The 23,311-nt window shown below is 37.0% G+C and overlaps 2 protein-coding genes across 2 annotated transcripts in view; both read left to right on the top strand.

The window, feature by feature from the left end:
• LOC128545853 (poly [ADP-ribose] polymerase tankyrase-like) overlaps positions 1 to 12,715 on the top strand; it is a 15,251-nt gene extending 2,536 nt beyond the window's left edge. Inside the window, exons 2-5 of the mRNA XM_053526455.1 lie at positions 107 to 219; positions 465 to 661; positions 3,510 to 4,424; positions 8,276 to 12,715. Coding sequence (XP_053382430.1) covers positions 571 to 661; positions 3,510 to 4,424; positions 8,276 to 8,580 — 1,311 coding nt within the window. The 5' untranslated portion in view covers positions 107 to 219; positions 465 to 570 and the 3' untranslated portion in view covers positions 8,581 to 12,715. The remainder of the gene's footprint in view (positions 1 to 106; positions 220 to 464; positions 662 to 3,509; positions 4,425 to 8,275) is intronic.
• LOC123541119 (poly [ADP-ribose] polymerase tankyrase-2-like) overlaps positions 1 to 23,311 on the top strand; it is a 25,841-nt gene extending 2,530 nt beyond the window's left edge. Inside the window, exons 2-4 of the mRNA XM_045326519.2 lie at positions 16,577 to 16,777; positions 18,246 to 19,160; positions 20,477 to 23,311. Coding sequence (XP_045182454.2) covers positions 16,684 to 16,777; positions 18,246 to 19,160; positions 20,477 to 20,781 — 1,314 coding nt within the window. The 5' untranslated portion in view covers positions 16,577 to 16,683 and the 3' untranslated portion in view covers positions 20,782 to 23,311. The remainder of the gene's footprint in view (positions 1 to 16,576; positions 16,778 to 18,245; positions 19,161 to 20,476) is intronic.

The raw sequence follows: 23,311 nt of genomic DNA, 5'->3' as shown, positions 1-23,311 counted from the left end.
TCAGTCTCTGCTCAAATCTATCTTTATTTCTAAAGTTGCTTTTGAATGTAAAATAGGCATTAATAATGTTTTCAATATAATACTTGATTTACCATGTAAAATACAGAAACATGCAATCGAGTTGAAGCGGACAAAGTGTTGAGATGTATTGAAATGGTGAACACAATCAAACATTCGATCTGCATGGTTTTGCAATCTTTTGTTATTTCTGAATGGCAGGTAAATTTTTCTATCAATCCTTATTCCAATTTTTTCACTAATTTTTCACCTAATTGCCACATAGCTGTAAAATAGAAGATATAAAATAGTACAATAAATGAATGGTCATTTAAGACCTGTTCATATATATAAAACTTTAAAAAATACCACTTCCTTTTACCATTTTGATCCATTTCATCTATTTTGTAGCAAAATTTTGGTTTACACAGTGTACAGGTACCTACATTTATGTGGTTAATTTTCAGAAAGCCAAGTACGGTACCTTAGGGGCATGCTGTTGTGCTGACAGATACAGCTCATCACTATACTCCTGTGTTGAAGGAATTGTCAGGGTATTGGTAGTCTGAGGCTATGTCGGGTGTAATACCACCACCCCCTCCAGTACCATCACCACCAACACCTTATTGCTTTCCAGACCTACCAAAATACAATGGATTTACAGGTTCAATATTTTCTCCTTTTCTTTTTTAGCTCACCTGAGCACAAAGTGCTCAAGGTGAGCTTTTGTGATCGCCCTGTGTCCATCGTCAGTCCGTCCGTTGTCAACAATTTGACTGTTAACACTCTAGAGGTCACAATTTTGACCTAATCTTAATGAAACTTTGTCAGAATATTACCCTCAATAAAATCTTGGACGAGTTTGATATTGGGTCATCTGGGGTCAAAAACTAGGTCACCAGGTCAAATCAAAGGAAAAGCTTGTTAACACTCTAGAGGTCTCAAAATTTTGGCCCAATCTTAATGAAACTTGGTCAGAATGTTACCCTCAATAAAATCTTGGACGAGTTCGATATTGGGTCATCTGGGATCAAAAACTAGGTCACCAGGTCAGATCAAATGAAAAGCTTAAGACTCTAGAGGTCACAATTTTGGCCCAATCTTAATGAAACTTGGTCAGAATGTTACGCTCAATTAAATCTTAGACAAGCTTGATATTAGGTCGTCTGGGGTCAAAAACTAGGTCACCAGGTCAAGTCAAAGAAAAAGCTTGTTAACACTGTAATGGCCACATTTATGACCGTATCGTAATGAAACTTGGTCAGAATGTTAATCTTGATGATCTCAAGGTCCGCTTTGAATCTGGGTCATGTAGGGTCAAAAACTAGGTCACTAGGTCAAATCAAAGGAAAAGCTAGTTAACACTGTAGAGGCCACATTTATGACCATATCTAAATGAAATTTGGTCAGAATGTTAATCTTGATGATCCATAGGTCAAGTTCAAATCTGGGTCAGGTGGGGTAAAAAACTAGGTCACCAGGTTAAATCAAAGGAAAAGCCTGTTAACACTCTAGAGGTCACAATTTTGGCCCAATCTTAATGAAACTTGGTCAGACTGTTACCCTCAATAAAATCTTAGACGAGTTTGATATTAGGTCATCTGGGGTCAAAAACTAGGTAACCAGGTCAAATCAAAGGAAAAGCTTGTTAACACTGTAGTGGCCACATTTATGACCATATCTAAATGAAATTTGGTCAGAATGTTAATCTTGATGATCCATAGGTCAAGTTCAAATCTGGGTCAGGTGGGGTAAAAAACTAGGTCACCAGGTTAAATCAAAGGAAAAGCCTGTTAACACTCTAGAGGTCACAATTTTGGCCCAATCTTAATGAAACTTGGTCAGACTGTTACCCTCAATAAAATCTTAGACGAGTTTGATATTGGGTCATCTGGGGTCAAAAACTAGGTAACCAGGTCAAATCAAAGGAAAAGCTTGTTAACACTGTAGTGGCCACATTTATGACCATATCTTAATGAAACTTGGTCAGAATGTTAATCTTGATGATCTATTGGTCAAGTTTAAATCTGGGTCAGGTGGGGGTCAAAAACTATGTCACTATGTCAGATCAAAGGAAAAGCTTGTTAACACTCTAGAGGCCACATTTATGACTGTATCTTCATGAAAGTTAATCAGAATGTTAATCTTGATGATCTTTAGGTAAGCTTGAATCTGGGTCATGTGGGGTCAAAAACTAGGTCACCGGGTCAAATCAAAGGAAAAGCTAGTTAACACTTTAGAGGCTACATTTATGACCATATCTTAATGAAACTTGGTCAGAATGTTATCTTGATGATCTTTAGGTCAATAGGTCAGGTGAGCGATACAGGGCCTTCATGGCCCTCTTGTTTTTATAGTTTTTCAATCTTTTTATTGAAGTAAAATGGTAGATTGTAATTGTACCCCTGTAAGCAAATTCAAGGTTCATCTTATAGACAAAAAATGATAGATGGTCAGGCATTCAATATATTGCGGAAAGTTTTCTTGCACAAACTCCTTTCAAAGATTTAAACATTATTATTTCAGTAAAACTTGATGCAAACGATCGATCACCATGTCAGAAGCAGATATGTAAAAACACATGTTTTAGTGTAAGCTAATGCACTGCATACTTGCACAACCTCAGATATAAAAAAATGTCTCATCTCCTTTGTCAAAGTAGTTTATATGCCAATAACCAACCTCACATGATCAAGTCCTGTAACTCTGACATGTATTTGGCCAAATTATGTTCTCTTTTGGACTTGGAAAATCCTTGTTAACATTTTGCATGCAAGTCACTATCTTCAGCTTAATGCAGATACTGAATTGAAACTTCGCTTGTGTGCAGGGTTCTAAAACTATGTGATAGCATCAAGTCCCATAACTCTGACATTTATTTTGGCCAAATTATGCCCCTTTTGGACTTAGAAACTCCTTGTTAAAGTTTGCATGCAAGTTACTATCTCCAAAACTAATGCAGATACTGGATTCGAACTCATTAAAAAGTAACAAAATTATATACATTTAAAATAAGGATCTAACAATATGTACTTGGTCAGTTTTTGTTCCTTAAATAAATTTCTAACAATATATGAAAGTGAAAAATGTCATAAAATGTTGCTCAAATTTGATTGACCACCTTTAACAATGCATGGTTATGTCTTTAAAGAGCATATACATATCTACCTTCAAAGGAAACCATTTTCATAGGAAAGCAACATTCTAACAAAGTGTTTTTGGTAGTGATGACCCACTCAGTTACAATGGATAGTGTTTCCTTATTATTAGTGTACTTTTCTCAAGATAAAATTATGGTTCGGTCACTCTCTAGATGACTCATTTATGGCTTTACAGTAAATTTCAGAAATCATTCTTGGAAATTTGGGCCGTACTAGTATTTGATATACTTGTAATGTGAAAAAAATCAATATTAAATGATATTGAACCATATTTTACAGTTTTGAAATTCATTGACAAACTGTTAAGATATTGACAAATAATGTGTAAGTTGCCTGCCTGTTTTATTTTAGAGAAGAAGACTCAGAAAGAGCTGCAGTTTCTAATGGTTGGTGCAATAGAGAGGGCCAACGTTCGGCAGCTAAAAGAACTTGTTGATAAACGTGTTGACACCAATGCAAAAATTATATTGGTGAAAACCCCTCTGACTCAGGCGTTGGAACAGAATGAAGTTTCGTACGGTATTATAGAAACTTTATTAAAAGCTAAAGGTACTGACCCAAATCTAGCAGACTTTACGCCACTGGGTTTAAGGCCATTACATATTGTTGCAAAAGTGGGTCGAGTTGAACTGGCCAAACTGTTTTTGGAAGGGTGTAAGAAATCAGATTGTGATATCAATGCAACGGATAAAGGAGGAGCAACACCGTTACATTTTGCTGCAAGGTACGGACATGATGATATGGTAAATTATCTGTTAGAAAATTCTGCTGACATGCTGAGAGCAGACAACTGTGGCAGAACTGCGTTGCACCGGGCATGCGAATTTCAGCATCGAGATATAGCTCAGACTTTGATAGATAAAGGTATTGATGTGAATATAACCGACAACTATGGATGGACACCTTTATTTCACAGTGTTTTCTTCAACAATAACTCAGTGGTTGAGTTTTTATTAGAAAATGGTGCAAGAGTGGATTTGCATGACTTCTATGGGAAAACTCTCTTGGAGCTGGTTGGCTACAATAAGGTCTCACTGTTGCATGAAGACAATCTTCCGGTGAAAGTTGCATTAGCTACGTCTTTCAATTTCTACGAAAGGAGTCGGTCTATTCCATCAGAAGAGTTGCTAGACCTTATTAGTGATCTACAGCAGAGGTTTTTCCTGGAAGATCATGCATGTTTCCAAAGTATGAAGACGTTAATCAATGCAGGGGCTGATCCGAAAGACTATTCCACAGATGAAATTGCCTCTGATACATTTCGAAGTAAGATCGACTTTGTTATTTACTAGTATGCAAGACATTCATTTCTAGCATAAGAGATTGTAACAGCAGTCTGATTTGTGATTTTTGTTAAAAAATTCATTTCTAACTTATGAAACATTTTTTTTCTGAAGTTTGTTCAGTATCTATGGTATAGAATTCCACTTAAGGTGTTAGGGGGCTTGAGAGGAGCTGCAGTTTCCATTACTTCACATGAACAGACAGTCAACCGAGTCTGCTATTATTCAAATCGGTTGTATTCCATGCTTCCAAAGGGTATTCTTATAGATTTTGTAGTATAAGTGATTAGTCCTATAAATAAGCCACAACATGCACAGTTTTACCTTCAAACTGTGGAAGGTGGGCATGTGGCAAGAGGTGTCAACAACAGTTGTCTGCTATCTAACTTCAGCAATTTTTATCTGATGTTCACCAAACTTGGTCACAATGTTTATGAGCATAATATCTCGGTCAAGATTGATAACCAGCTGGGTCATTGCTTTGAAGGTATATACATGGCCCTTTATTTGATCAAAATTGCAAAAATGACAGTGTCCGCTCTCTAACTTAAGAAGTGATCAGCACACTTAATAGGAGTCTAGGTCACAATTTTTACAATATTTCGGCCAAGTTTTATAACCATTCAGATTGGCGAAGTGACTGTGGAGTAAACGCCTGTGAAATTTTTAAAATTGAAAAATTTGACAGTTTCCACTGTCTTTCTTTAGTATGCATGGTCTCCCCGTGCTCAAACTTCATAGGATAAGTGCATATGGTCAGTAGATGACCATTATTGTTTTGGCAGTCAGTAAGTGGATGGACAATATCGTACTGTCCTCCAGAATGAAAGCAATTTACACCCATTAACTAATTAACAATTTGGTTTGCAGTTGTCAAACTTTATAAGAGGATATCCTATGGTCAGTAGGTGACTGCTTTTGTTTTAGGGGTCAGTAGGTCAAAGGTCAAGGTCACAGTGATATCAAGACTGATAACGGTTGCTGCTGAATGATTCAAGAGTCATTATACTTTTGTTTAAAATGTGCTGCAACATATTTTGTTATGAACATAAAATAAATTATTTGTTGTGTTTAAGGTATTAGACCGTTAATAGTAATGTTTAAAAAATGGCATTTGCTTGGTATATTTTTTTCCCACCATCATCATATAGTTGGCTATTCAAATCACTCTGCGTCCGTGGTCCGTCCGTCCGTTAGCAGTTTCTCGTTATCACATCTCCTCAGAAACTACTGGGGGGATTTTGACCAAACTTTGTCAGAATGATGTATTTTACCCTAGTTGTGTCCCCCTGAAAATCAGACTGGTTCAACAATTTTTGAGTGAGTTATGGCCCTTTGTTTATTTTTATAATTTTCATATATTTATATAGAGAAAAACTTTGAAAATCTTCTTGTCCAAAATCACAAGGCCTAGGGCTTTGATATTTGGTATGTAGCATCATCCAGTGGTTCTCTACTTAGATTGTTCAAATTATTTCCCAGGGGTCAAATATGGCCCCGCCCCGGAGGTCACATGGTTTATTATATAGGGAAAAACTTTGAAAAACGTCTTGTCCAAAACCACAGGGCCTAGGGCTTTGATATTTTGTATATGACATCATCTAGTGATCCTCTACTAAGATTATTCAAATTATTCTCCTAGGGTCAAACATGGCCCCGCCCTAGGGGTCACATGGTTTACATAGACTTACATAGGGAAAAGCTTTGAAAATCTTCTTGTCTAAACTACAAAGACCAGGGCTTTGATATATCGAGGGCTTGGCGCAAAATATTGTATCTTGTTCTTTATTTATATACACTTACAATAGTTTTGCACCAAGCCCTCGATATGTAATGTAGCATAGTCTAGTGGTTCTCTACCAAGTTTATTCAAATTATCCCCCTAGGGTAAAATATGGCCCCGCACGGGGTGTCACATGTTTCATATAGACTTATATAGGGAATTTTTTCTAGAATCTTCATGTCCATAACCTACAACATTCAAATTTGGACCACATGTATAGTTTTGAGTGGCAAGATGAGCCTTGACATGAGTTGACCTTGATCTTGACCTAGTGACCTACTTTCACATTTCTGTAGCTACAACCTTCAAATTTGGACCACATGCATAGGTTTGTGTACCGAACAAACTTTGACCTTGACATTGACCTAGTGACCTACTTTCACATTTTTGAAGGTACAGGCTTCAGATTTGGACTACGTGCATAGTTTCGTGTTCCGAAATGAAATTTGACCTTGATTTTGACCTAGTGACCTACCTTTACATTTCTCAAGCTACAGCCTTCAAATTTGGACCACATGCATAATTTTCTTTACCGAAATAAATCTTGACCTTGAGATTGACCTAATGACCTACTTTCACATTTCTGAAGCTTCATGCTTCAAATTTGGACCTCTTGCATAAAGTGTTCTGAATTGAAATTTGACCTTGATTTCTACCTAGTACTAGTATCTACTTTCGCATTTCTCAAGATACAACCTTCAAATTTGAAGCACATGCATAGTTTTATGTATCAAAATGAACTTTGACCTTGAAATTGATCTAGTGACCTACGTTTACATTTCTCAAGCTACAGCTTTCAAATATGGACCACATGCATGTACCACATAAACAGTTTTGTGTACTGAAAGGAACTTTGACCTTAATTTTGACCTTGAGCTAGTCTTGAAATTTGGAACATTCAAAAATGGCTAAATGGTGGGCGCCAAGATCAGTCTGTGATCTCTTGTTAAACTGTATAGAGTTTATGGAGTGTTTTTATGTCCCCGAAGGGAGGCATATAGTTTTTGAACCGTCTGTCGGTCCGTCGGTCTGTCAGTCTGTCTGTCAGTCTGTCCGCAATTTTCGTGTCCGGTCCATATCTTTGTCATCGATGGATGGATTTTCAAATAACTTGGCATGAATGTGTACCACAGTAAGACAACGTGTCGCGCGCAAGACCCAGGTCCGTAGCTCAAAGGTCAAGGTCACACTTAGACATTAAAGGATAGTGCATTGATGGGCGTGTCCGGTCCATATCTTTGTCATCGATGGATGGATTTTCAAGTAACTTTGCATGAATGTGTACCACAGTAAGACGACGTGTCGCGCGCAAGACCCGGGTCCGTAGCTCAAAGGTCAAGGTCACACTTAGACGTTAAAGGATAGTGCATTGATGGGCGTGTCCGGTCCATATCTTTGTCATCGATGGATGGATTTTCAAATAACTTGGCATGAATGTGTACCACAGTAAGACGACGTGTCGCGCACAAGACCCCGGTCCGTAGCTTAAAGGTCAAGGTCACACTTAGACGTTAAAGGTCATTTTTCATGATAGTGCATTGATAGGCGTGTCCGGTCCATATCTTTGTCATTCATGCATGGATTTTAAAATATCTACGCATGAATGTGTGACACAGTAAGACGACGTGTCGCGCGCAAGACCCAGTTCCGTAGGTCAAAGGTCCTAAACTCTAACATCGGCCATAACTATATATTCATTCAAAGTGCCATCGGGGGCATGTGTCATCCTATGGAGACAGCTCTTGTTCTAACCATTTAATTATGCGTATTATCTATTTGGACAGATTCTTTATCTGTTTTTAACATAAAATTTAAAAACCATACGGAACGTCAAAGAATGCTTTGGCTGTCAGTCTCCGTAGGATTGTTGAGTCAGCATTGTGGGAGGGGTGTGTGTGTTTTACAAGCAGCTCTTGTTTCAAAAGTCTTTGCTGTGTTTATGTACCATCCTCTTGATCTGTTTAACATAATGTTTCTATCTGTGATCCATCATCCTCTTGATCTATTCAGCTGTCTATGAACAGTTAGATAAAATATGTTTTATTTTACAGTTCAAGCAAAAATCCGAGCTTACCTACTTCTTGCGGGCGCTATGTTAGATCCTGACGATATCTGGGTGACTGGAACATTTTCAAAGAATCCTGACTGGCGTGCAAAATGGTTTAAACATCAGATTTGTGAGCAAATAAGTCTCTTCCGACAGTGCCGCTACAAGATACGACGTTATTTAGCCCACACAAGAAACATTGATCTAGCAATTGAAAACTTACCCATACCTAAAGGTCTGAAAGAAAAGTTAAAACTGGACAATGATTTTGAAGGATTTATGCAGATTGTCAAAGAAGGGCGTCAGTAATTGTGTTAAAATGAAAAGACATTTGAATAAGAGATCATGTTGTCAGATGTGTTCCATCTATTGACATTGCTGTTTAACAGCCTCATTTGAACTTTCATTCACTAGTAATTGTAAGTCAAAGTATAGATACAGTTGTTCAGTGGCTTTTATGTAGAATTTTGTTATTCATTCTTTAAAATAGTTTGGAAAGAAAACTGTCTACTGATACAATCAGGCAAGAAACAGCTAAATTTTTAGCTCGACTACTCGAAGAATAAATAGAGCTATCCTACTCACCACGGCGTCGGTGTCGGTGTCGGCGTCGGCGTCACACCCTGGTTAAGTTTTTTGTACCAGTCCACTTTTTGACAAAGTCTTTTGAGATAAAGCTTTGAAACTTTCAACACTTGTTTAACATCACCATGTCCAGTTGTAGGCAAGAGTACATAACTCTGTCAAGCATTTTGACTGAATTATGGCCCCTTTTGACTTAGAAATCTTGGTTAAGTTTTTCGTACCAGTTCATATTTTGTGTATAGTGTTTGACATATGGCTTTGAAACTTTTATAACTTGTTCATTATAATAGTATCTATCAGTAGACAAGAGTACATAACTCTGTCATCTATTTTGGCTGAATTATGACCCTTTTTGGATTTGGAAATTGGTTCTGTTTTCGTACATGTCCACGTTTTGTCAAAATTATTTGAAATACGTCTTTTAAACTTTAAACACTTATTATGTCTCCCCCAGGAGACATATTGTTTTTGCCCTGTCCGTCCGTCCGTCCGTACGTCACACTTCATTTCCGAGCAATAACTGGAGAACCATTTGACCTAAAACCTTCAAACTTCATAGGGTTGTAGGGCTGCTGGAGTAGACGACCCCTATTGTTTTTGGGGTCACTCCATCAAAGGTCAAGGTCACAGGGGCCTGAACATTGAAAACCATTTCGGATCAATAACTAGAGAACCACTTGACCCAGAATGTTGAAACTTCATAGGATGATTGGTCATGAAGAGTAGATGACCCCTATTGGTTTTGGGGTCACTCCGTCAAAGGTCAAGGTCACAGGGGCCTGAACATTGAAAACCATTTCCGATCAATAACTAGAGAACCACTTGACCCAGAATGTTAAAACTTCATAGGATGATTGGTCATGCAGAGTAGATGACCCCTAACAATTTTGGGATCACTCCGTCAAAGGTCAAGGTCACAGGGGCCAGAACATTGAAAACCATTTCCGGTCAATAACTTGAGAACCACTTGACCCAGAATGATGAAACTTCATAGGATGATTGGTCATGCAGAGTAGATGACCCCTAACGATTTCAGGGTCACTCTGTTAAAGGTCAAGGCCACAGGGGCCTGAACATGGAAAACCATTTCCAATCAATAACTTGAGAACCTCTCGACCCAGAATGTTGAAACTTCATAGGATGATTGTTCATGCAGAATAAATGACCCCTATTGTTTTTGGGGTCACTCCGTTAAAGGTCAAGGTCACAGGGGCCTGAACATTGATAACCATTTCCAGTCAATAACTTGAGAACCACTTGACCCAGAATGTTGAAACTTCATAGGATGATTGAACATGCAGAGTAGATGACCCCTATTGATTTTGGGGTCAGTCTATTAAAGGTCAAGGTCACAGTGGCCTGTTCATGTAAAATCATTTTTTGGAAATAACTTGAGAACCACTTGACCTATAATGTTGAAACTTTATAGGATGATTGGACATGCAGAGTAGATGACCCCTATTTATTTTGAGGTCATTTGATCAAAGGTCACGGTCACAGGAGCCTGAACAGTGACTTGAGAACCACTAGGCCAAGAGTGTTGAAATTTAGCGGGATGACTGGACATGCCAAGTAGATGATCCCTATTGCAGCCAACCATCAGTGTCTCGTTGACTTTCGCTCCTGACCCCTATTGACTTCTTGCCTATAGGACTTTGCATTGGGGGAGACATGCGCTTTTTTACAAAAGCATTTTCTAGTTTATCATCATGATTTCCATCTGTAGGCAAGAGTACATAACTCTGACAACTATTTTGGCTGAATTATGGCCCTTTTTGAACTTTGAAATTTGTTCAGGTTTTCTAACAAGTCAGCGTTTTTTTTCAAAACTATTAGATCTGTGTCTTTGAAACTTTTAACACTAGTTTATCAACATGATTTCCATTTTTAGGCGAGAGTACATAACTCTGTCAACTATTTTGACTGAATTATAGTCCTTTTTGGACTTGGAAATTTTGAAATACGTCTTTTAAACTTTAAACACTTATTATGTCTCCCCCAGGAGACATATTGGTTTTGCCCTGTCCGTCCGTCCGTCCGTACGTACGTCACACTTCATTTCCGAGCAATAACTGGAGAACCATTTGACCTAAAACCTTCAAACTTCATAGGGTTGTAGGGCTGCTGGAGTAGACGACCCCTATTGTTTTTGGGGTCACTCCATCAAAGGTCAAGGTCACAGGGGCCTGAACATTGAAAACCATTTCGGATCAATAACTAGAGAACCACTTGACCCAGAATGTTGAAACTTCATAGGATGATTGGTCATGAAGAGTAGATGACCCCTATTGGTATTGGGGTCACTCCGTCAAAGGTCAAGGTCACAGGGGCCTGAACATTGAAAACCATTTCCGATCAATAACTAGAGAACCACTTGACCCAGAATGTTGAAACTTCATAGGATGATTGGTCATGCAGAGTAGATGACCCCTAACAATTTTGGGATCACTCCGTCAAAGGTCAAGGTCACAGGGGCCAGAACATTGAAAACCATTTCCGGTCAATAACTTGAGAACCACTTGACCCAGAATGATGAAACTTCATAGGATGATTGGTCATGCAGAGTAGATGACCCCTAACGATTTCAGGGTCACTCTGTTAAAGGTCAAGGCCACAGGGGCCTGAACATGGAAAACCATTTCCAATCAATAACTTGAGAACCTCTCGACCCAGAATGTTGAAACTTCATAGGATGATTGTTCATGCAGAATAAATGACCCCTATTGTTTTTGGGGTCACTCCGTTAAAGGTCAAGGTCACAGGGGCTTGAACATTGATAACCATTTCCAATCAATAACTTGAGAACCACTTGACCCAGAATGTTGAAACTTCATAGGATGATTGAACATGCAGAGTAGATGACCCCTATTGATTTTGGGGTCAGTCTATTAAAGGTCAAGGTCACAGTGGCCTGTTCATGTAAAATCATTTTTTGGAAATAACTTGAGAACCACTTGACCTACATTGTTGAAACTTAATAGGATGATTGGACATGCAGAGTAGATGACCCCTATTTATTTTGAGGTCATTTGATCAAAGGTCACGGTCACAGGAGCCTGAACAGTGACTTGAGAACCACTAGGCCAAGAGTGTTGAAATTTAGCGGGATGACTGGACATGCCAAGTAGATGATCCCTATTGCAGCCAACCATCAGTGTCTCTTTGACTTTCGCTCCTGACCCCTATTGACTTCTTGCCTATAGGACTTTGCATTGGGGGAGACATGCGCTTTTTTACAAAAGCATTTTCTAGTTTATCATCATGATTTCCATCTGTAGGCAAGAGTACATAACTCTGACAACTATTTTGGCTGAATTATGGCCCTTTTTGAACTTTGAAATTTGTTCAGGTTTTCTAACAAGTCAGCGTTTTTTTTCAAAACTATTAGATCTGTGTCTTTGAAACTTTTAACACTAGTTTATCAACATGATTTCCATTTTTAGGCGAGAGTACATAACTCTGTCAACTATTTTGACTGAATTATAGTCCCTTTTGGACTTGGAAATTTCTTAAATTTTTCATACAAGTCCATATTTTGCCTAACATATATCAAACATACTTGCCATCATGGTCACACATTGCCATTTAGTGGAAGACTAATCAAAATTCACAAGTACAGGAACATTTTTGTGTTTAATCCATTTTTTCTTTTTTCTGAAAATCTATGGTAATATTTTGACCCCATTCTTCAATCAGTTTTTCGAATAGTCGAGCGCTGTCATCTGACAGCTCTTGTTTAAAGTCAAACTAAAGATAAAATTGACTGTCGATTTTCTGCTGGGCTATTTGAAATGTTTTATATAGTCACCATTTCGTCGGCGTTGGTGTCACAAAAGTTGTGCTTATAAGCTTGTTTTTTAGCTCACCTTGTCACTTTGTGATCGCGCAGCGTCCGTCGTCCGTCCGTCAGTCCGTTCGTGCGAGCGTGCGTAAACTTTTGCTTGTGACCACTCTAGACGTCACATTTTTCATGGGATCTTTATGAAAATTGGTCAGAATGTTCCCCTTGATGATATCTAGGTCAAGTTCGATACTGGGTCACGTGCGGTCAAAAACTAGGTCAGTAGGTCTAGAAATAGAAAAACCTTGTGACCTCTCTAGAGGCCATATATTTCACAAGATCTTCATGAAAATTAGTCAGAATGTTCATCTTGATGATATCTAGGTCAAGTTCGAAACTGGGTCACGTGGCATCAAAAACAAGGTCAGTAGGTCAAATAATAGAAAAACCTTGTGACCTCTCTAGAGGCCATATTTTTCATGGGATCTGTATGAAAGTTCGTCTGAATGTTCATCTTGATGATATCTAGGTCAAGTTCGAAACTGGGTCACGTGCGGTCAAAAACTAGGTCAGTAGGTGTAAAAATAGAAAAACCTTGTGACCTCTCTAGAGGCCATACTTGTGAATGGATCTTCGTAAAAATTTGTCAGAATGTTCACCTTGATGATATCTAGGTCAAGTTCGAAACTGGGTCACGTGCGGTCAAAAATTAGGTCAGTAGGTCTAAAAATAGAAAAACCTTATGACCTCTCTAGAGGCCATATATTTCATGAGATCTTCATGAAAATTGGTCAGAATGTTCATCTTGATGATATCTAGGTCAAGTTCGAAAGTGGGTCACGTGCCTTCAAAAGCTAGGTCAGTAGGTCATATAATAGAAAAACCTTGTGATCTCTCTAGAGGCCATAATTTTCATGGGATCTGTATGAAAGTTGGTCTGAATGTTCATCTTGATGATATCTAGGTCAAGTTCGAAACAGGGTCATGTGCGATCAAAAACTAGGTCAGTAGATCTTAAAATAGAAAAACCTTGTGACCTCTCTAGAGGCCATACCCTTGAATGGATCTTCATGAGAATTGGTCAGAATGTTCACCTTGATGATATCTAGGTCAAGTTTGAAAGTGGGTCACGTGCCTTCAAAAGCTAGGTCAGTAGGTCATGGGATCTGTATGAAAGTTTGTCTGAATGTTCATCTTGATGATATCTAGGTCAGTTTTGAAACTGGGTCAACTGCGGTCAAAAACTAGGTCAGTAGGTCTAAAATTAGAAAAATATTTTGACTACTCTAGAGGCCATATTTTTCAATGGATCTTCATGAAAATTAATCTGAATGTTCACCTTGATGATATCTAGGTCAGTTTCGAAACTGAGTCACGTGGGGTCAAAAACTAGGCGATAGGTATAAAAATAGAAAAACCTTGTGACCTCTCTAGAGGCCATATTTTTCATGAGATCTTCATGAAAATTAGTGAGAATGTTCACCTTCATGATATCTAGGTAAAGTTCAAAACAGGGTCACGTACCTTCGAAAACTAGGTCAATAGGTCAAATAATAGAAAAACCTTGTGACCTCTCTAGAGACCATATTTTTCAATAGATCTTCATGAAAATTAGTCAGAATTTTTATCTTGAAAATATCTAGGTCAATTTCAAAACTGGGTCACATGAGCTCAAAAACTAGGTCACTATGTCAAATAATAAAAAAACGACGTCATACTCAAAACTGGGTCATGTGGGAACAGGTAAGCGATTCATGACCATGATGGTCCTCTTGTTTTAAACTACTAAGCTTACAAACTTCACAGAAGCACAACCATGAGTTGACCATCGCGGTCAAGTTACATAACTCTAGCTTTGATTTTATCAAAATTATGCCCTTTTTAACATTAAAAAAATTGTGACAATTTTGCATGTAAGCAAGTTTCTCAAGAATTACTTCACCAAGTGTTTTTAGATTCTATGGCATCACGGTTTTCCCTGATGTGGCAAGTGTTATAGCTCTGGCTTACGTTTTTGCAAAATTATATACCTTTTTCAACTTAGAACATTGGCTAAAGCTTTTGTATGTAAGTTAGTATTAGATGGAAAAGCTTCAAATAGTCGAGCAAGCTGTCATTAGAAGACAGCTCTTGTGGATATTGTAGATGTTTGCAGTCTATTTAAAAAAAAAGATAGTGTACCGTTGGAGGCATGCCCCGTAAGAGCTTCTAGTTCTGCTTGTTTAGTGGTATGCAGTCTTATTTACATTTTTATTGGTAAGGTGATTTTCACTTCAAGTCATTTGGCATAGGGTTTTGATTTCCTTTAATAAAAAATGCGGAAGCAAAAGAATGATCTGTACGAGTTATGTATACTTTTAAGTCTTATTTCTTGTAAATAATTGCACTTTTTTTCACACAATTTGGTAAAGAATATACATTGACTAGTATCACATAACTTATATACATCATTTTCACAAAAAAGTTAATACAAAAATGAACTGTAAGCTGTCTTTATTTAGATGAAATTTATTTATACTGACATGTGTGTGTGTGTTCGGATTTAACGTCTTTTTCAACAATTTTTCAGTCATATAAACGACGGTGTGTGCTTGTAGCAGTGAGCACAGTGCCCAACTATACTGACATGTAGTTGTATAATAATAGTAATGAATGATAATGTTACAACTTGATGTTATTAAGTTATTTGTAGGAAGCGTTTATGTTGCAATGAGAGATGATGAAAATGACAATGGATTAACAAGAATGAAGGTAGAAACCGGCGGCTAGCACATTTAAGGCTTTTTGTTGATATGTATTAAAATGTATATGATGGAGGGGTCTGAACGCTTGGTTTTTTGGTGTCTCTCTGATTCCAACAGGCATAAAAGTTTGATTACATACCTCACATTTTAATGGGAAACCTAATTTTTAGTTCTTTTTTGCGCCTTATAACTGTATTGTGTTGATGCACCAAAAAAGACCTAATTTTTAGTTTTTGTTTGCTCCTTATAAGCTGTATTGTGTTGATGCACCAAAAAAGTAAAAATCCGCCGGAATTTAACGTTTAAAACGATAGGGTTTTTTCGTTTCAGTTGACAAAACTTGCAAACATTTTAGTTTAGCTGTATCTCATTTGTTGATGGATTGTTATAAAACTTAAAAATTGTTGTAAAAATTGAATTAAATTGCAAAAAAAAATGTTTCTTTCAAATTTTGTCATTGACTTAAGCTTTATACAGGGTAATAAAATTTAGATATAATTTTCATAGATACAATGTCTTGAATATTCACAAGTATCCTGCTACAACCTCAGGAGACATTCTGTTGATGTAATCTGAATCTTGCAAAATAAAGGGCAAGTTATGAAAAGAAATCCAGCACGGATTTTGAGGATCAAACAATTACTGCAAGTTCCCCGGCTAATGCCATGAGAGTTAAAGTTATTTGTTCATAGTTTTTAAGTACTTCACTTACGGTATGTTTGGGAGAAGACAGTGTCTGACACTGAGAATTTACATAAGACTGGATGGTCATATTTTTAAAATGTTGGATTTTGTTCACCGTGTCAAAAGGTCTTACAGAAGTTTATGCAACTGATGTCTATGATGAAAGCCCACTAATTTGACATAACCGGAGATAAATAGAATAGCCAACAAGCATTACGATTATTGTATGCATAATATTCTCCCGAACGAAATGCTGTTTTCACAGCGTTATAATATTACAGTACTTACGGATATTACAGCGCTCAAAATGTCCTGTTTTGTCCATCTGTAATTTTTTGTGATGCAAAATTAATTCACTTATACGGTAATAAGAGATTTGAAACGTAAAGAAATCAGGAAAGATAAAAAATGACGCTTGCTGTTTTTCATGTGATCCAGTTCATTCCATCTTGTAATAAATGTGTCGGTTTACATAGTTAACAAATTTTCATGTTTTTTTTTTAATTTTCAGACGATCAAGTACCTCTGTGGCGTATTCTGACAGATAAAGCTCATCATCATAGGTATCCTCAGCTTGTTAAGTTGTTGTCTGGATGAGTTGGTTGTCAGTTAGGGACTATGTCAGGTGTAATACCTCCACCGCCGCCAGTGCCTCCACTACCTAAACCATACAGTCTACCTCCTGAACTCCTGGAAGACGATGAATTTACAGGTACAAAATTAAAGAATACGTTTCTGTCTTATGTGGCCGAGAGATTATTATTATTATACCACCACCGATATTGGAATCAGTTCCCACCCACCATGCCCGCCCGCTTAGCTCAGTAGGGAGAGCGTTGGTCTACGGATCGAGGCCCGGGTGGGGCGTATGTTCTCCGTGACGATTTGAAAAAAGACATTGTGTCTGAAATCATTCGTCCTCCACCTCTGATAATTCATGTGGGAAGGTTGGCAGTTGCGGAGAACAGGTTTGTACAGAAACACTGATTAAGTTAACTGCCCGCCGTTACATGAATGAAATACTGTTGAAAAATGGCGTTAAACCCAAAACAAACAAACACATCACCATTGGATGTGAGGAATCTATCAAGTAGGCGCATTGCCCACCGATGGTTCTAGCCGCATGCCTGTCTTTTGATTTAAATACCATCCAAAAGAAACTGCGGGATTTTTCTGTACCTCGGAATTTCTAAATGTGCTATATGACCGAAACTATGTGTGAATCGATCAAATATTTTAAAATGATTTTTCTGTTGCACCCTGAAAATAAAATACAAAGCTGCTAATTTTTGGGAAACCTAGTGTAAATTACCTATCCTGGAATTTGTTTTCCAGTTCTGTAACAATTTGGAAACAAAAACGGTCTTCTTTTATCCTTTCAAAGTCTAGCCTGTTGTAAATTTGGTACGTTATTGCGTATTGTTCGTGTTTTCTGTGGCAGTCATCTGATGAAATTCCTATACCACAGCGGTTAAAAAAGTCTTAACGCAGACATTAAATTACATTAGTCTAAAGCTAGGCATTATCTGTTCAGTAAAGTCTGTACAAAGATCCTTTGGAAGCAAAGAATGCAACCAAGTATAATAGCAGACTGTTTGACCGAGTCTCTTCATGAGAGGTAACGAAATGTGCAAATATCTCTTACGCGCCCTAGCACTGGCTTAAGCGGAACTCTATTAAGATCCTTTGGAAGCAAAGAATGCAACCAAGTGTAATAGCAGACTGTTTGACCGAGTCTCTTCATGAGAGGTAACGAAATGTGCAAATATCTCTTACGCGCCCTAGCACTGGCTTAAGCGGAACTCTATTAAGATCCTTTGGAAGCAAAGAAAGCAACCAAGTATAATAGCAGACTGTTTGACTGAGTCTCTTCATGAGAGGTAATGAAATGTGCAATTATATCTTACGCGCCCTAGCACTGGCTTGAGCGGAACTCTATTAACATGTTGAATGGACACCATGATCCCAAATGACCACAAAATATAACAACATTGCCATATGTTTTTGGACATTTATAAAAATCATAATCATCTTTGTATATTTTCGGTTTCGTGTGGATTTTAGTGTGAACGCTAGAACTTTAGCCATTTTGCATTTAAAACTAGTTCAGTATTTTACTTCGTTTTTTTTGAAAGAGATGATATTTGGACTTTTTATTAATATTTTGTATGTACTTTCAGAGAAAAGATATCAGAAAGAGTTGCAGTTTCTAATGGTTGGCGCAATAGAGAGGGGAGACACTAGACATCTACAAGAACTTATTGATAAAGGAGTGAACACAAATGCAACAATTATATTGGTGAAAACCCCTCTCACTCAGGCATTAGAACAAAATGAAGTTTCGTACAGCATTATAGAAACGTTATTAAAAGCTAAAGGTACAGATCCTAATCTAGCAGACTTTACTCCTTGGGGTTTAAGGCCATTACATATTGTTGCTAAAGTGGGTCAGGTTGACTTGGCAAAACTGTTTCTGGAAGGGTGTAAGAAGTCAGATTGTGACATCAATGCAGCAGATAAAGGAGGAGCAACACCGTTACATTTTGCCGCTAGATACGGACACGTTGATATGGTAAAGTACCTGTTAGAAAACTCTGCTGACATGTTAACAGCAGACGACTGTGGCAGAACTGTATTACACCGGGCATGCGAGTTTCAACACCGAGATGTAGCTCAGATTTTAATAGATAAAGGCATTGATGTGAATATAACCGATAATTACGGATGGACACCTTTATTTCACAGTATTTTCTTTAGCAGTAATTTAATGGCTCAGTTCTTAATAGAAAATGGAGCAAGAGCAGACTTGCATGATTTATATGGTAAAACTCTTCTTGAACTTGCTTGTTACAACAATATTGCTCCGTTGCATGAAGGTCATCTTCCGGAGAAAGTTGCGTTAGCTACGTCTTTCAATTTCTATGAAAGGAGTAAGTCTATTCCGTCAGAAGAGTTCCTGGACCTTATTTATGACTTAGAGCAGAGGTTTTTCCTGGAAGATCATGAATGTTTCAGCTGTGTGAAAATGTTAATCAATGCCGGAGCTGATCCGAAAGAGTATCCCTCAGATGAAATGGCTTGTAACACTTTTGGAGGTAAGACGAACTTTGATATTTATTCAAGATTGTCCTGTCTGGCAGAAGAAATTTAAGAACATTTTTAACTATGATGTATTTAGTTTTCTTGTATTTGAAATTAAGATTTTCTTTCTCATATTAGAAATGTAAGAACAATTTTGTTTGATTTATGCTAGTATTAATGTGTGATTAATACTAGTATTAAAATATATGGTATTTTATGGTTCTTTGGGATCGTGGAGAAATTTCAGTTTTGCAGTAATAGAAGTGCCGGTGGGGGGATGGGGTGGGGATAATACTTCTAGTGAACATAATCGGCCATACCGAGTCTGTTTCTACTTTGCTTGGTTAAGTTCTATGCTTCTGAAAAGATCTTTATGATATTTTTTTACAAGTCACAACAGCGATCTGTAGAGACTGTAGAAAGTCTCCCCGTACTTGGATCCCGTGTTGTGTTTTCTGGTTCATTTGGATCATGGAGAACCTTCATTGTAACTATAATTCCGCTTGAGCCAGTGCTAGGGGGCGTGGCTTTGTGCACATTTAATTACCGCTTGTGTACAGACTCAGAACCCACGGATAAGCATACAGTTTGTTTTAAAAAAAAATAGGGTGAACATATATAGAATAAAACCAACATAAAGAACAACGTACGCACTCAATGGCGTTGCACAAAGCAGAGCAACAAGAAAAAGCACCTGAGGACCAGAGGAAACAGGTCAGGAGACAAAATTATCAAACCTAGTCTGCCATTACAATGTATTTTGACTGGTTTTGGAATGATCTTCGAACATGTATACATGTATTTTATTACGAACAGCTGTATTTGATTTTTTTTATAATTTGAATTTTAAGATAAGTTTTTGTGCGAATTACTTATGAATGTCAGTTGTAATATAAGAAATGTAAGAACAGATTTATGCGTGATTTATGTAAGATTTTGAATTCTCGTATTAAGAAACTTATATGTGTATCGAACTTGTTGACAAAAATTCTTTATTGATGTATTGCATGGATATATATTTGCAAACTGATGCAGCTGTTGTGATTAATTTTGTCGGTGTTAGATCAAAATATCTTTCACTGGTTGAACATATGCAATGTTTTCGTGAATAACAAAGCCACGAAAGGAAATCAAAAGAGGTTATCCACAAGTGAAAGGTAGTTGATCTTACATTTAAAGCAAAATCACAGTTCTTTTTATGCCATGTGTGTGCAATGTTTTAACCAGTTTAGCACTTCTATACCAGTAAGAATTATAAAATACAAATTAACATATCATTTCAATAATTCACAGAAAAAACTCGTATAACAAATCATATTTTATTTTATAGTTGAAGCAAAAATCCGAGCTTACCTCATTCTTGCGGGTGCTATGTTAGATCCTCGAGATATATGGGTGACTGGAACATTTCCGAACTATCCCGACTGGCGAGCAAAATGGTTTAAACATCAAGTTTGTGAGCAGATAAGTCTTTTCCGACAGTGCCGCTACAAGATACGACAATGTTTAGCACACACAAGAAACATTGATCTGACAATTGAAAGCTTACCCATACCAAAAGGCCTGAGAGAAAAGTTAAAGCTTGATAATGATTTTGAAGGATTTATGCAAATTGTAAAGGAAGGTTCCAAGTAGTTGTATCTATGGTGGCTATCAATTGTAAGAAATAAGGATATGAAGTAGCGATCGTGTTTTCCAAATGTGTTTCATCCATTGACATTTCCGATATAACAATTTTAATTGAATTTAAAGTTGATATTTGTAGATTTACGTTAAAGTTTTCAAAATGTCGTAGACACTTCCATTTGCAGTTATTGATTTATAAACAGTGAAAATGTATTTGTACAGAATTTATTTTTAAAAAAGTAATTGTTTCACAAAAATATTTTTGAAACTGAGCCTTCTTCTATAATCAAGCAGCAACAGTTTGGAGTGATCTTATCTGGTGTTCATACAGTTAACTAAAGATAAGACAGATTTATGATGTTCGAGTGTTGTTTATTTATAAAATTTTGATAGTTTTACATCTGGATGTATACCCAGTAAAGTTTCTGCGAAATACTTTAATTTTTTGCTGACTTTGGTGAATTACAGCAGGTATTTGTATTTGCTTACATTTTATTGGTAGTTAAAGTCAACTTGTCTCCTTAAATGAGATTAGCGGAGGCAAAACCAACAAACCCTTACATAATAATGTTATGTGATACATAATATGTATACTTTAAAATGTTTGTCTTTCTTGTAAATGTAAAAAAAGCAACTATATTTACAATTTTTTATAAGGAACATTTATTGACAAGTATTTCGTAACTTACATAACAGAATCAGCAATAACAACCACAAACATTTATTGTAGCTGTCCTTATTTAGATGAGATTATTTATATAGAAATATACTCGATGTAACTATAATAATGAACAATTTTGATACACTTATCTTGTAAAAACTATGTCAGTGATCACACAGTTCTACAACTTTTGTCACACTAAGTCATGGAATGTTTAAGTATACATCTATTGGATTTATAGAAAGTACCTTCTACCGTGATTTGTGCCCCATGTGGTTCTGGGACGATCTGTGTATGAAAAGAATTGGAACCACTGCCTTACCCTTGTATGATCACAAGAGGCGACTAGTAGGGTCTTAACACTTGGTTTTGCAGTAACTCTGTGATTCCAGCAGGTATGCAAATTTTGATTCCATACCTTATAATTTTATTTCGATGTAAATGAGATGTGGAACCAAAATTTGATATTATGATAACATGATGCGACAACATGACAATCTGATGCGACATCATGGTTACATGATGCAACAGCGCGACAACCCAGTGTAATACTAGTACATGATACCATGATTTGAGATTTCGATAACATTTTGAGATTTCGATTACATGAAAACATGCAACAGCATGACAACAATGCAAATGTGCAATATTGATGTCACACTGTTGACAAGACAGTAACACGATTCTGCAGTTGCTCAGTGTTAATTTCGTGCTATCACAATTTGTTGATGTGCTGTTGTATCATGTTACGGGTTTTCGAACTGTCATTTCATGTTTTTGTAATATCGTCTTTACCGCTGCAAAGGTTTGTAATTTGATGATACAATGATCGTGTTATTGAAGATAACGGGTTAAAAAGAAGAAAGGTAAAAATCTGCTGCTAACACATTAAGGGAATATACATGTTGGGCAAATTCATTCATATTTTCATTTGGGGATTGCTATTATGAGATAAACATGCACATGCAGATCTGTTGTGTTTAAATATGCTACAGTAAGTATGGTGGATTATCTAAAAGGTCAGCTAGAGCAATTAAAGAGTATATATGCCACCATTATATGGTTTGAACCGTTGAAAGAAATTGTTGAATGGCAGGAATGTTGAAAGTTTGTTTTGCATTTTTGTGGCCCCCAAAACTTTTGGGAGGGCACTTATTGCCCATGTATAAGTGCCCATGTCTGTCCGTTCGAATTTGTGTCGTGCTTAACTCAAAAAATATTTGACCCAGTCATCATGTAAAGTTGTGCACCTGATATATATTAATTGGAATTTCACACAATCAGAGAAGAGTAATCAGAAATAAGTATAAAAAGGGCCCGAAAGATTGTGTCGCATGTACCTCAAAAAGTATTTGATCCAGGATTATGAAACGTTATAGGAATGATATTCATCATGTGAAATGGTGCACCTGTTTTTTTTCTGAGAATACATTCAGTCAGACCAGAGCTATGAGAGCTGACTTAGTTAAAAATATGCATTAAGGGCATAAAAGGTTGTGTCCCATGTATCTCAAGAAATGTTTGACCTAGAGTCATAAAACATCAAGGGATTGTTACGTAGCATGTGAACTTGTGCATCTTGTGCTCTGTTTGGGATTTCAACCAGCCAGAGCAGAGTTATGGTCCTTGACTTTGTGAAAAGTACACATAAAATTCTTAAAAACTTACGTTGCTTATACCTTAAAACTTTTTCACCTAGTCATGAAACCATGTAAGTGACAGAAAGTGTTGGGAGGGCAAGAGTGTCGTATGGACGCGCATCTAGTTGTTGTTGACTTTATATATACATATTGTTTTGTCATTTTTTATCAATTTGTGTGCAATCTATTGCATTGTTGTTTTACTGGTTGATGTATTATATTATACAATAAATCCTTG

Source organism: Mercenaria mercenaria, chromosome 16 (genome assembly GCF_021730395.1).
Source record: "Mercenaria mercenaria strain notata chromosome 16, MADL_Memer_1, whole genome shotgun sequence".
Taxonomy (NCBI): domain Eukaryota; kingdom Metazoa; phylum Mollusca; class Bivalvia; order Venerida; family Veneridae; genus Mercenaria; species Mercenaria mercenaria.
The sequence above is the reverse complement of the archived record's forward strand: the minus strand, read 5'-3'. Positions and strand labels throughout refer to the sequence as shown.